Raw genomic sequence first — 15,036 nt, 5'->3', positions numbered from 1 at the left:
ACACTCGGAAGAGACTGCCGGAGTCTACTTTACCAGCCTCACCGACATGTTCCAGTTCATAGACGAGTAGTTCGGAGAAGTCAACCGGGCCGGCAAGGCCTATGGCCGTATGTCCGACCTCAAGTAAGGCGAATTCGAGTCGTTCGCTTCCTTCTACCTTCGTTACCTCCCGCTTAAGGCTCGTGTCCACTAGAACGAGCCGACCGAACTCTTCGAGCTTGAAGACAAGCTCAACAAGCGTTTTACCCTAAGCCTTAGTAACGGCCGGCCTCCTTGCAAAACCCCGGCTGAACTTATTCGCCAATGCCAGCGCCTGGACCTCGATTACGAGAGAATCAATCGCAAGTTTCCCCATCGCGGTCCAGTTAACAGCCCCGCCGGCAGTGGATCAGCCGCGGGGAACAGGTCGTCCAATCGCAACAGGTCTTCTACCGTAAGGACAACGGTCACCACCCCTGTAAATGGCTCCAGCGTCTCAACAACTGTTGCTCAGCCTCGAGGTCCTTTGCATCAGAAATACAAGAACCTCCCACGCCTCACTAAGGACGAACGTGACCGCTTTATCAAGGAGAATCGCTACTTTAGATGCCGAGAAATTGGTCACCGCCCTCACGAGACTACTTGCCCTATGAACGGCTTTACCACTGAAGGCGTCTGGGCTCCTCGTCCACCACGCGCGCGAGTCAACGCCGCCAGAATCGAGGAGCTGAGTACCGCGTCCGACAACAGTGACGACCAGGGAAATGGCGCGTCCGCCCCTTTAGCTAGGAGGTAGGCGGACTCGACTTCACCGGCACGGAGACATTGCGATTGTTAACGAGCTTATTATACGTTACGCTTCGACACGAGGATGAGGAACTACCGATCGAGCAGCACCTAGTGCTTTCCGGCCGACTCGACACATCCGGCCGCGCCGCAGCCCGCAACGTCTCCGTCTACCTTGACAACGGCGCCAACTCGATGTTTATTAACCCAGCTATTGTCAAGGCGAACAAACTGCCCTGCTTCCCTCTCGCTCGATTGTGCGCGCTGGACATGGCTGATAGTACTTCCTCTAGTACCCGCGTTACTCACCGTGCTCTCGTCGACCTCGACATCAGCGGCTACAAGGAGCAAGCGCTTATGTTTATAGCTGACCTGCAGTACGACGTGGTGCTTGGAATGCCATGGTTCTCACTCTACCAACCCTTTATCGAGTATAAGACAGGCAGGGTGGCCTTTACGCAATGCCGCAACAGGTGTTTTTCCAGCACATCCTCCGACTTCGTCGCACAAAGCCAGTCGGTTAACCACGCCTATGCGCCTCCGTTCTCAACCTCGGACCCCCTTATGCCACTTCAGGAGTCCGGTAAATTCCAAGACCCTTACGAACCGCACCCGCTTCAGGTTGGAATTAAGGAAATCGGCAACAACAACCCTGTCAAAATCCGACAGTTGAGTGCTCGCGCAGCTACACTTATAGCTTACCGCTCCGAAACGGAAGTGTTTGCCCTCTGGATTAGCCTGTCGGCTTACGCGACTACTGTCGCAGACTACGAGAAGTTTATGACCGGTGCAACTAGCTCGGAGTTAGATGTCCTTGCCAAACTGCCGCCGGTGCACTACGACCTGGCCACAGCATTCTCGCAGCAGGAAGCTAACACGCTCGCTGAACACAAACCCGGCGTAGACTATAAGATCTTCCTAAAAGAGGGTTCCTTACTGCTATTCCGCAAACCATACCGCCTGTTAGCGCAGGAGGAAAATGCACTTAAGAAGTGGACCGACGACATGCTCTCGAAACGAATGATTCGACCATCCGCGTTAGAAGCAGCCGCTCCTGTCATCGTCGTCCGCAAACCCTCCGGTAGTCTCCGCGTCTGCATTAACTACCGAGCTCTTAATGCCCTGACGATAAAGAACCGTTACCCTATCCCCTTAGTGCAGGATACTCTTGCTCGATTGAGCGGCAAGAAGTTCTTTACCAAACTCGACATTATTGCTGCATTCAACCGTATTAGAATCGCGGCAGGACACGAGCACAAGACTGCTTTTACTACGCGTTATGGTCAATTCGAGTGCCTCGCTATGCCATTCGGCCTCTGCAACGCCCCGAGCACCTTCCAATCCGCTATCAATCACAGTCTGCGCGAGTACCTTGATGACTTCTGCTCAGCCTATCTGGATGATGTGCTGGTGTTCAGCGATACCCTTAAAGAACATCAAGACCATGTTCGAAAGGTGGTACTTCGGCTGTAAGCAGCTGGACTGCCTATCGACATTGCTAAGTCGGAATTCTACGTCCAGGAGACCAAATATCTCGGCCTTATCATTAGTAAGGACGGCATATCTATGGACCTAGAAAAGGTCGCTGCAGTCCAAGCTTGGGAACGTCCAACTTGCGTGAAAGACGTCCAGTCGTTTCTTGGCTTCGCAAACTTCTACCGACGCTTTATCGAGAAGTTCTCTAAGGTCGCCGCTCCCCTTACGGAGCTCACGCGCATAACTCCCCTGGAAGAGGGTAAACCGCCGCCGAAGTCTCGCTACGTGCCCTTCGTCTGGACGCCGCAATGTCAACAGGCGTTTGACGACATAAAAGACCAATTTACCAAGGCCCCGATTCTGGCATACTTTACGCCCGGACTTAAGACAATACTGGAAACTGACGCTTCGGACTTCGTTACCGCTGCCGTCCTTTCTTAAAGGGGGGTGGACGGTGTGCTCAGACCCGTCGCTTTCCTCTCTAAGAAGATGTCGCCAGCCGAGTGTAACTACGACATCTACAACAAGGAACTGATGGCTGTGGTTAAGGCGTTCGAAGAGTGGCGCCCTGAGCTGGCCTCCGACGACGGCGATGAACGCCCAGTTAAGGTTCTCTTAGACCATAAGAACCTCGAGCACTTTATGTCCACCAAGGTTCTGAACCGCCGACAAGCCCGCTGGGCTGAATTCTTGTCGCAATTCAACTTTACCATCTCATTCGTCTCCGGCAAGAGCAACAGCAAGGCTAACGCCCTTACGAGGCTGCCCCAGGATCTACTATTAACGCCGGACGATCTACGCCTTCAACACCAACACTAAACTATTCTCTAGCCTAAGCACCTTAACACATCCAGCCTCCTTGCGTACGCCCTTGGATCTAGCGCCAGCCTCGAGGCCGCTGTTCGTGCGTAGTACGAAGGTAGCTCGGACACCGCCAAAGAAGCTCGGCAAACCATCGCACTGCTCAACCAAGGCCTAGACGTCAGCATCCCACTGCTCTCTCGCGCCAAGGTGCACCGCCGCGATGTCCGCGCGGAGAATGGAATGCTATACGTTCGCAACCGCTATAATAGCTGGAGTCTCTTTGTGCCTGGTCAAGATGATAACGACAACGACTTGCGCACTCGAATCTTCCGCATGTGCTACGACTCCTTCGGAGCCGGCCATGCAGGTCAGTCAAAGACCTTCGAGCTTATTAGCCGGTAGTTCTTCTGGCCACGCATGGCTCGCACCGTTAGCCGCTATCTCCGTAATTGCCCCTGCCGGAACAACAAATCAGACACCAAAGGCTACTAGTCACTTCTTCACTCGCTGCTAATCCCCTACCATCCTTGGACGCAGCTCGCAGTGGACTTCGTAGTAGATCTGCCCGCCAGTAAGAGTCGGTCAGACAACGCCGTCTACAAAAACATCATGACCGTTATATGCCGGCTTACCAAGGAACGGCACTTCATTCCAGTCCTCACCATGGACGCCGATCATTGTGCCAGAACTTTCCTCCGTTTCGTCTGGTCACGCCATGGCCTTCCGGACTCCATCGTCTCCGACCGAGGACGCCAGTTTGTCTCTACGTTCTAGGCCCGGCTGTGTACACTGTTAGGGATTGACCGCAAGCTCTTATCGTCGTTTCATCCTGAGACAGACGGTCAATTAGAAAACAGCAACAAGGGCATGGAGGGATATCTCCGACAGCACTGCTCCCACTTGCAAGACGATTGGGTGGACTGGTTACCTCTCGCGGAGTTCGCGGCTAACAATCACGTGTCGGAAACCACCGGTGTCTCGCCTTTCTTCGCCAACACCGGCCGCAACCCTCAATTCACCGACATCGACCTCTCCCTTCCGGCGCCGCGGTTGCCCAAGGAACTTACTATCAGCTCTAACCGAGCTACCGAGTTCGCCTCACGAATAAAGAGCCTTCACACGTTCCTTCGCGAAAACATCGCACTAGCTTAAGCTCGTTAGGCAGACGCGGCCAACCTCCACCGCGACGCCGCACCAGGCTACAACGTCGGCGACCTCGTGCGCGTTAGCACAAAGAACATCAAAACAGATCGCCCGTCGAAAGGCCTGGATCACCGCTATGCTGGACCATTCCCTGTCGAGCGCGTCCTATCACACGACGCCTACCGCGTAACTCTGCCACCTTCTATGAAGATCGAAAACGTATTTCACTCGTCCCTGCTTCGCCGAGCATCCAACGACCCATTGCCAGGACAGGCTCCGGCGCCGCCGCCACCTATTGTAACCGTCGTCAGCAGCTCCGACGAGCATGAAGAATACGAGGTGGAAGAGATACTCGATATGCGCAGCCGCAAGCGCAAGGGCAGAAAGAGCAAGAAGCCATCCAAGCCTGACCTCCAATAGCAGTACTTAGTCCGCTAGAAAGGGTACTCCGAGGCTACCTGGGAGCCTGCGGAGGGAATCGTCAAGCGTACCGCAGCAGCAGTCGCTGACTTCCATCACAACTACCCTGACTTGTCCATTTATGTCGCCTTCAAACCACCGCACGACTAGGTGCCAAATAAGACTCGTCACGCAGGACAACATCTCACGAGGTAACCAGTTACTGGCCTGCGTCACCGACAAACTGGTGCCGCATAGCGCCTGCGCAACATCGCTCTCGGATCCAGCAGGCAATGCCGTACAGCTCAGCTGTCTACTATGCTGGTCCTTGACGATGGGTTGACATAGAGCAACTCGAGCCTGCTTGTCAGGTGACCCTGTAATAGAACGATGTACCTGCTTGCCGCGTACCACGTTTGACGACTGACACGGCTAGCCCGTCGGAATGCTAACATCACCAAAACTCAAGGAGTTCTCTGCGCTCTGATTGGCCAGGCGTTTGACACCGGATTCAGCGTTTCCCCAAACCGTACGAGTCGTTTCCGCGAGTCTCAGATGTTCGCACTACCGTGCTCACCCTCTCCGTCGCAATCCGCCGCCCTACCAGATCACCAAACATCCACTCGCGTTGCCACCACGCCACCGCACCCGTCAGCGCTGAACGCTGACCGCGCTGCCACCTCACCGCCACGACCGCGCGCTACCGCTGCGACATGTCGCCGCCGCCGGTACACGTGACATCGCGCATGTGCTGTCGCTCTGCGCTTACCGCACCTTCACCATAGCTCGCGAGCCCTCGCCCCTTGGAAGGGGGGGGGTAGTGTCACGGCCGGCCCCTGCCCACCTCGGAGGTGGTGCCTCAGGCCGCAACATCTATATAGTTCAGTCCTTCTCAGACTCTCTTCTTAGCACTGTATATCAACTTGTCTATTCACCGAGTTATTGGAATCACGCCTCTCTTTCATCAAGCCGTGACACTCTTCCTTAATTAGGAGAAGGTATACGACCGGGTTAGCTATCTATTCCTATAGGAAACCCTTTGGAAACTTAGTATACCTAAACTCTTTATTAAATAGATTTAAGACCTATACACAGACGCTCGCATTAGGGTATTTATTAATAGCTTCCTTAGCGAAAGGATCCTCGTTTAAAGCGGAGTACACTAGGGCGACCCTATTAGTTGCCCTTTATACGTCGCCTCGATTAAACTACTCGCTTAGCTTATACTCTAAGACGAAAGGATTAGAGGCGTAAGGGTCGCTAGAGAGCAATTAAAGGTAATAATGTATGCGGATAACATATAGATAGTCCTCCGCACCTAAGATAAAGCGAACGCAGCGATAGATCTACTTAAAACATACGCGAGAGCTTCCGGGGCGAAGGTAAACTATAGGAAGTTATACCTGCTACAAGTAGGACTCAAAGAACTACTACTAATCCTAGGCGTTTAGGAGGTAACGGCAGACAACCCCTATATCTACTTAGGCATACCGGTAGGCACCGACACTACTAAACAACTATAGACGTTTTAGTTAAAGATAATCTAAAAGTTTAAAGACCGCGCTGATTAGTAGTTAAAGATGTACCTCTTATTAAAGGGGAGGGTTCTTGTAGCGAACTTAATGCTAATGTCTATACCTCGATACGTAATGCGCTTCTTATACATCCTACCGGATGTATTAAAGGACTTAAATCGAGAATACTACCGCATAGTGTAGGATCGAAAAACAAGGGGAGCAATCCGTAGAATCTACGCCTACCTCCCGAAAGAATCTAGCGGTGTCGGCTGTATTAACATATACAGTATACGAAAGGCCTTAATAGCATAGGCAGCGGTGCGAGCCTCGACTAACCCTAACCTCTATTAGGCGCATATCGCGAAGAACATTATTACCAAGTGCACGCGCAACAGACTTAATGTTAGTGCGATAGGAACCCCTTAGTTTTAAGCCTAGTTATTAAATGCGACGAATATCCCGGGGACCCTGGGCTTAATATGGAAGGTGTGGAAGACATTGCATCCGAGCAACTCGAATAACAAAATCTTTACCCTTACAGAGCCTATAACTAGGATTAACGCGCTCTCGCTGCCCTTCTTCTACTGCCTAATTATCGGACGGATAGAAGAAACAGGCCTACTAAAGTAGAATTATTAAGTGTAGTTATAGCTATAGGATCTCGGTATGCACCGATTAATAGACATATAGGACCCTGTTACAGGTACTCCTATAGTCCCTATAGAGATAACTATACGCGAAGGTATTGCAGTGCGAAGCGCCTATTATAGTGCAAGCTAGGCTATTATAAGGCTAGTACGGTTACTTCCGAATTTATATACAAACGCTCTCGAAAGGAACGAACCTATATCGGAAAAGAATAAGCTACTCTTTAGCTAGCTAGTGTTTATTAGTACTTATTAAGTCGGTACCGCGAAGGCGTAGGTAGATCTCTACGAGACAGGCTTCCGCCTGCTTTATAAACGATACCTGCAACTTTAGCTAGGGAACATCGACTTTAACGATAAGATTACTAGGCTACTCGCTATATACAAGCAGCTTATAGGCAAGAAGTTAGAGCCCTTATAGCTCTAGTTAGGTACAAGAGTCTAATTTGGAGTACCTAAGTCGGGCGACCTTCTTTAGCGGCTCCTCTACTAACAAGTAAAAACAGGTAGCTAGTTAGAGTAGATACTAGAACCGTAGCGTTACTGCTTAGTAGATAACTGCGATTTTACTATTAACTACATCTGGATAGAGTGCTCTATAGCGAAGGAGGCATAGGCGACGATAAAGGCAGTATAGGGCCGAGTTACCTCGGAACCGTACTTTAAATTCTCGACGCTTAATAAAATAATAGCGTTAATAGCTATTAGTCCTCCTATGTCGCGACTAGATAAACGTCGATAGCTTCTCTTATGTTAGGTAATAGTTTAGTGCCTTTAGAAGGTATACTTATCCTACTCCTTTAACGAGACTATTAAGTTGTAGGTACTAGAAGTAATTGCTTTATACCTAAAGGCGACTCTTAGACGTTATATCCTTGCGGATCGGGTATATACTACTTCTGGTAACGCTAATGTTAAATAATATACTACTAAAATGTTTAGGAAGCTCTAGGGCGAGACTACAAAGGACGTAAAAATCCTACGTAGCCCGATATGCCTTAAAGACCTAGCAATAGTACTAAGATTAACTTAGTTTAAAGTGTAGTTCCCTTAGGTAAACGACACTTTACAAGTAGCATATACGTAACAGTTTGAAATAGTTTTCTTAGGGTATAAAGGCTTGTGCTGCCCTAAATAACAGCACACTAACTAATGCTTATTAACTGCCTTAGGAGGCAGTATCCGGTAGAGCGGCCGTATACGGTAGTTCGATTCTACTAATCAGCTCCTAGGGGTTAGCACCTCTACCGGAAGGTGGCCTTCGGCCACCTACCAAAAAATAAAACAACTTCATTGCTGATCATCCGGAGACTTCCACTGCGGGCAGATCACGCCGAAGTACAATTTCATTCCTCACTGCGTATATACAGAGCGGTCGATGTGACGAGAGCCAACGATATAACATTTGAGAGGGCTATGCTGCATTTGAGTTTAATACGGTCGTGCCGCCTCCTCGAGCCACCCTGTCCCATGCCAAGTCAAACTTACAGAGGGCCAAAGCATGAAAATCAAACTTGCTTCGAAACTGTTTTCGTCTCGGATCAAAGACGTCCGTTGATATACGAAGCTAGGGTATACATTGGATGGAATCTCCCGGCGCCATGGATTCTGTATGCACAAGACAGGCTGTCCTTTCGTTCGCATGAGTCCAGACCTTCATAGACCCAATGGCTCCATGCCCTCACACGAGGATGTGGGTCATCTTGTCAATGCGCATCAATTCATGTTCCTGTGATGCGAATCTCTTCGTCCGTCCTCATGAGTGTTTGACCGGCTGCGGACATGTCAATTTCCACCAGCCAGAGCACGGTCTCTAAAAGCAGTCGCAGACATTGCCGTGGCTGGATTTTCGTCAAGACTTGGTTCGTTTTGAGTCATCGAGGAAAACATACCATTGTCCGCCATCATTCCCGAACAGTCTGCAGTTGTCGAAACATTCGTCGTTGACGCATCCCTGGAGGAAGGCTTTCGTTAATGTCTTCGGATATCTCAACGGGACAGAGAGAGTTCACGAACTGCGACCATCGGTGCGAAGAGGCCGATGCAGACGGCGGTGAGGAGGGTGAAGACCTTCATGTTGGGTGATCTTGGGAATGGAAGCTTGTGGCGTGGATTTGTTGCTGCAAAGGAGGAGCTGAGCGAATGCAATGGAATGGTCCTTGTCCTTGAGGGGCATGCCGGCCACTTTATGTCACGTCCTCGGTGTTTGCCCCGACGGTCTTCCGGGGACGACTGTAGCGGTGCGTCTTTTCCAATCTCGCCCGGGGTCACGCCGCGGTCGATATCATGATTATGACGCACGATACCTCCAGGATCCCGCTCGAATTGCATCGAATGCGTCGAACTCCGGTGGCTTGGTGTGTATAGTCTGCGCCGGAGAGCGGAGATGTAATCCTAGAAGGTACGTCTCTCCGCGGAAGCACAGCGGCGACTATCGGCGGTTCTTAGAATGAGGCAGGTTCGGCTTTTGGTAGAATCCTGCACAGCTACCGGATCTTACCAGCTCCGACGCGCACGGACGATTTAAGGTGCACAAACGTCGTTTTCTGTCGCGATGCGTATCCTCCGTAGTTATATTGTCGATACACACGCAATTTGCTCGTTTTGAGGTGTTGTTGTCGCCTTAATTACTACTCTTTTATTATTCTCTTTATTCCCTCCTCGCTGTCGCCGTTCTTAGTGCGCTACTTACCTTATCCTTCCTCGTTGTAGAGTAGCTATAGAGGCTCTTAATAATCCTTAAGTCTTCTACGCTAAGATACTTAATAATCCTTTATATAAGACTCTAGAGCTTATTAACGACGCGTTACTCGATGTAGCTAGATTCGATAGTAGATTCGAGGTCGGTAGATCGGACGATAAAGGAGCTAGAGTTATTCCTATTAAAGGTGTATTAGTAGAGCTCGTTAGACGCGATATTAGTGCGCTATAGTAGTAGATTTAAGAGCGTTGCTCTTAGCTTAAATCGTAAGAGAACGAGGTTATAGAAGGCGCGGCTACCTTAGCCCCTAAGAAGGAGCTGTTTAGTAATAATAATAATAATAAGGATAAGAAGGCGCATATAAAGAAGACGCGGATATCTATTAGCGTTACTACTATCTCCTTACGATAGAGTAGTACTAATAGCGACGGTAAGGCGTTACTACGACTACTACCGGATGCTATTTAGTAGCGATATAGGCTCTTTAATGCTCTCGTAGAGCAGATAACGCATTAAGAGATGTACATATATTAGCCTCTTATCGACAATATCTAGAAGGGCGATAGCGCGAGGGCATTAAGGACGAGATGCGGACTATATCGTATGTTCCGGTTTATATATCGTTGCTATAAGCGCTATAAACCGGTATCGAAGAAGAAGGACGGCGTACTACTAGAGAAGTAGCGCGACCGCTCGACTTACGATAGCGAGAAGTGCCCTAGTACTATAAAGTTTACCTACTTTTATAAGTATATCGAAGACGACATAGCTCTTAATAAGGAAGATATACGTATTAACGGCGCATCGTAGTAGCGGACTAATAAGAAGGACGCCTACTTCGTCCGTCCGTTACGCTAGACTCTTAAACGCCTCTTTCCGAAGGACTACGTCGCCGGCGCGCCCCTCTATAACTACGATCTCGCGCATATCGATAGGAAGAAGATAAATAGCTTCGTAACGAAGGTTGCTAGTAAAGAGGTAGCGCGTAGGTACCGGCCGGCGGAGGTAAAGGCGAATCTCGTCGGAGGAGGTTTAGGGATTTCGGATAGTTACTAAACGCTCTTAAACGCTAGTAGTACGCGATTAAACATTTAGAGCGTCTATAACGCCGTAAGAGGCTTTTAAAAGAAGAATCCGGATCCTCGGTATTAGGGCAACAAAACTAGCGTATTAAAACAGGTAGCGGATATAGTAGAGTAGTAGCGTAAACATAAGTTGTTGTTTCTTATTTCCTTATGTTAGTATATCTAAGAAGGTCGGAATTTTAAAAAAAGTCGGACTAGATTTTACATACTAGTCTAAGGGCTACGTAGAGGAATTCTATATCGACGCTCGAATTCGAGCAAAAGGTATAACTAATTCTTATACTGGAAGCTAGATTTTGCGCGTATAATTAGTTACGCGCGCGGGCCGGCGACGAGGAACACCTGTACGCGGTGCCGGCTACGAACCTGCGATACTATCGCAGAGCCAAGTTTCCTCCGGAGGATTGGAGAGGCCGTCGATCCCTCTTCCCTTACAACAACAACCGACCTGGAGGCACGCCTCCCCTCGAAGATACAAGCTACAACAGAACAACGGCACGATTCGAACGAACAGCCCTCTACGTTACGAACGAGAAGAAGCAGTCCACTCTATCCTATACGCGCACCTCCTCGAAATCCGAATCGAAATCGCATGTCCCTTCTCTGGTAGAGACGTCGTTGCCCTCGAAAGGAAGCATACATGCACTTTAAAGAGCTAGAACTCGGTGGAATCCACAACTCTGCGATTAACCTGCGTAGCTGTATACGTTTGGAAGCGGCATACAGTTCCACAAAGGCATATTGAGGACAAGAGAAGACAGCGAGTTGGACAGCTGCTTTTGCACTGCTTTTGCACTGCATTTCGAATTTGCAGCGTGCGTGCGAAGCGGAAGGATCCGCTGAAAATTCTGCAAAAAGCTTGGCGTGAAAATTCTGCAGCCCCGGCTGCAGACAACGAAAATTCTGCAGCCCCGGCTGCAGACAACGACACTCGTTTGATTTCCTTTGTCTTGCGCTGTTTTGAAGTCCTTCGGCAGATTCTGCTTGCAGGTCCTGCCTTAGGCACGGGGTTTCCCCTAAGGTCAAAGAATACTAAAAGAATTTGATTGTAAATAGATCTACTGCCTTGCTTGCAAGGCCGTCCTACATAGTCTTGGACTCCGAAAGGACGTAAATGGAACAAACAAACAAACAAACAATAGTTACGCGCGCGAAAAATCTTCCGAGAATTTAAACCTTCTTACTAATACTAATATCGTACATATAGGTAATTATCTATCTAAACATATTACTAGCATTATCTACGAGAATAGTAGCACCTCTAATTGTACTGTTTTCGTCCGTCCTAGCGGCCTTTAATTACTACGGAAATACGGCTACTTTACGATCTACGACTCGACCTATAAGACGAATTACCTCGAGCAAAAGCTATTTAGCTTAATAATCCGCGACAGCACTAATACCTACCGAGCCTACGTATACTAGCTCTTAGCGCGAGAGGATAGCGAGATAATTGCGGCGGCGATAAGGCAGATTAAGAGCTAGTGTATAACAATAGGAAACAAGAGGCTATAGGAGCCTAGATACATAATAACCGATAATTCCGGAGCTAAGTAAAGGGCTATACAAATAGCGTTCCGTAGCCTCGTTAATAGTAAGTAAGAAGTTACTTATCTTATCTGCTATTAGCATTACGAGCAGACTCTCTAAAAGTAGTTTAAAGGGCGTAAGTACTTAAGGACTCTTAGCTACCTTTTAAAGGTAATAAGGATGCGTAAGACGGAGGCTAGCATAGAAGACTTACTACGCTCTACTACTAATTATCTACTATTAAAAGGCACCGGAGTAGAAGGTTAACTACATCTAGTAGACTATATAGAATAACCGTAAACTCTAGGCCTTTTACTATCGCTGTTACTTATAGACTCTACTTTAGATTCGTACGACGAGTAACCTTAAGAACTTCTATATACTACTTAAGAGCGGCCCTAACACTAAGTAGAATATAAACTACTTCTCGCTCCGTAGCATTGCTAGCTACCTTTATAATGTAGTTAATACTGCGGAGCGGCGCGCGGCAGTAAAGGAATCTAAGGCGCGTACGAAGGTCTATCTAACTACCTTACGACATATATAGCTTAGGAAGTTTCCTTACACCGTTTAAGTCCTTATTGCTAATAAACTAGCTTATAGTAAATAGGACGCTCTCGTTAGAGTAACTAATAAGGACAGTAACTACCTACCGAATCGATGCACCTACTCCTTTTACCTTAAATACCTCCTTATCTACCGCTACGTTTAGAGCTACTACCTACTTTATAACAACCTTACTACAAAGGACTACGACTACTAGACTTAAGAGTAGGAAGAGAATAGCTAGGAGGTATATTATATAAGTAGCCGCGTGCTAGTTAATAAAGATAAGGAAGATAAGGATACTAGTATTAGTCGACATACGGCGATAATAAAGGAGGCAACATAAGTAGTCCGCGAGCGATACTATGCTCTTAACGACGACGAGTATCTTAACTTAGTACCTAGCCTTAAGGACTTAGTTATTAAATACTAGCTTACGTAGTTGTAGAAGGTAATAGCGCCCTTTAACCGTAAGACTATTAACTAGCTTATTACCGAGATAGTAGCTTCTTATCCTTCGTAGAAGATTCTACTACCTCCGAAACGCCCTTATATTACGACTATAGCTACGCTCGCTCTAAGCACACCTCTTAGTAGTTATTACGCTAAGCAGAAGATTATAGTGCCGCGCTCTTAAGCACTATAGTAATTATTAGCTCTAGTAGCAGTAAACAATAATACTAGCAAGAGGATTAAACTAGATAATATAGCGGCGACGGCGGTAGCAATAATAGATAGTAAGGTAAGGCAATTAAGGTAAGAGTAAGAGTAGTAGATATTATACTAACACTACCGACACTAACGACACTAACATAAGGGCAATAAGGGCGATTACCGGCATAAAAACGAGCTTCTTATTAGCTTATTAAATAGTATAAACAATTATATAGTTAGGTAACTGCACTAACAACACTATTAAAAGCGTGTATACTATAAATATGGACTTTCCTCTTATAGAGCGGAAGGTCGCGACGTGTCGCGACAGAACACGCCGATTGTTCACCTTAAATCGTCCGTGCGCGTCGGAGCTGGTCGATTCCGGTGGCTGTACGAGAGATTCAAAAGCCGACACCAAAAGCCGAACCTGCCTTATTCTAAGAACCGCCCGACTATCGACACTTTCGTTCTCCGAGACACACTGTACACAATGAGCTAATTGAGTCCAGGTTACATGGTGCGATTTGAGCGGGGCCATGGAGGTAGTATACCTGATATCAAAGGGCTCTTGGCAAGGGCCTGATGACTTGAGCAGACCTCTGAGTTGTAGGAACGTTACATCAGTTGGCTTTCGGGGGAAACAATCTCGAAGAGAGAATGATTTGCTCCGAGACATTAATCAAGAGTGCATTGTCGATACGGCTAGAGGCCGCTGCAACTTACGAGTACGCTGGCTGATGCATACTTATGCATCCTGGCCCACTTCCTAGAAGCTGGAAGAACGTCGGTCTGCATCGCTCGTAACCGGGCATGGGCGAAATTCGGCGAAACATGATGAAAAGGAAACAACCTGGAGGGTTCTGATCTTCCTCTTTGGGCGCCCCTCCGGGGCTTACTTCATTTTCCAGTCTGTGCTGTGAATGGCGAGACGGCGACCGAGAACCTTTCGAGTACGCTTTGGTGCTGTAGTCATCCGCTTTGAAAGCATGCAAAATGTCTGCCCGAGCCCATGAATCGGAACTGATCTGGTTTCATTGCTCTGGCCGCTGTGGAGCGCTTCTTGAACTGGCCTTCAGAGTAGCGCTTCGTTCCAGTTTCTCGTGTGGACATCTTTGTACAACCATATTCTTACACCGTGCGCTTGCGCAGAGTGCAGCCCTTCTCTCTTCCCAACGCCATCGCTATGCCTTTGATCAAAACCAATATCCGAAACACCCTCACCCTCTCCGTTCCACCTTGTTCAACTTTCGTGCAGTCATGATCTGTTCGATCGTCAGCTTTTGTCCAATGCATCGCTACCCACGCATTTCCATAGCTTACCTGTGTCCTCGTCCGTTGTCCTCTCACTGGCAGTCCCATAGCATGTCTTCTCCCGCGGTATGAGCCCATATCCCTCAGCCGTCTGATGTTCTCATGCAGTTGCCTGCGCAAATCGTTCTCCAACGTCATCGTGCTCAATTCGGTCGCGAGCTCATTTAGTTGCCGGTCTTGTAATGTTCCGATTTTGGCGGTCTTGTGGATGTGGAATCGTGCCATGAGGCGTGTGCAGACATTGGGCCCGATGCCGTAGAAGGATTGCAGCGAGCGCGCGACGAGCTGGGATTCAGCGAAATGGGTGCCGAAGACGAAGACCTGACGCGTGTTAGCTCGGGTTTCATGGGCACGATATAGGTACCTCCTACCATGATGGCGATGTAGTGTGATGAAGGCAATAGAACGTCGTCTAAACCTTGCTGGCGCATCGAACATCGTGAAGTCGAATTTTG

At 48.5% G+C, this 15,036-nt stretch overlaps 2 protein-coding genes across 2 annotated transcripts; one reads left to right on the top strand and one right to left on the bottom strand.

Moving 5' to 3' along the window:
• Window positions 1-628: 628 nt before the first annotated feature.
• MYCGRDRAFT_94421 (uncharacterized protein) lies at window positions 629-3,658 on the top strand (the record flags this gene model as incomplete). The annotated part of the gene is made up of 6 exons (XM_003851136.1): window positions 629-771; window positions 822-1,022; window positions 1,239-1,727; window positions 3,073-3,145; window positions 3,253-3,412; window positions 3,618-3,658. 6 exons carry the CDS (start codon window positions 629-631, stop codon window positions 3,656-3,658), a joined length of 1,107 nt encoding a protein of 368 aa, XP_003851184.1.
• Window positions 3,659-14,222: 10,564 nt separating this feature from the next.
• MYCGRDRAFT_73923 (uncharacterized protein) lies at window positions 14,223-14,964 on the bottom strand (the record flags this gene model as incomplete). The annotated part of the gene is made up of 3 exons (XM_003850628.1): window positions 14,223-14,532; window positions 14,591-14,902; window positions 14,953-14,964. The coding sequence occupies 3 exons, from the start codon at window positions 14,953-14,955 to the stop codon at window positions 14,488-14,490; spliced, it is 360 nt and encodes a 119-aa protein (XP_003850676.1).
• Between the last annotated feature and the right edge of the window lie 72 nt (window positions 14,965-15,036).

The sequence above is a fragment of the Zymoseptoria tritici genome, chromosome 7 (genome assembly GCF_000219625.1).
Source record: "Zymoseptoria tritici IPO323 chromosome 7, whole genome shotgun sequence".
In the NCBI taxonomy this organism is placed as follows: Eukaryota; Fungi; Ascomycota; class Dothideomycetes; order Mycosphaerellales; family Mycosphaerellaceae; genus Zymoseptoria; species Zymoseptoria tritici.
The sequence above is the reverse complement of the archived record's forward strand: the minus strand, read 5'-3'. Positions and strand labels throughout refer to the sequence as shown.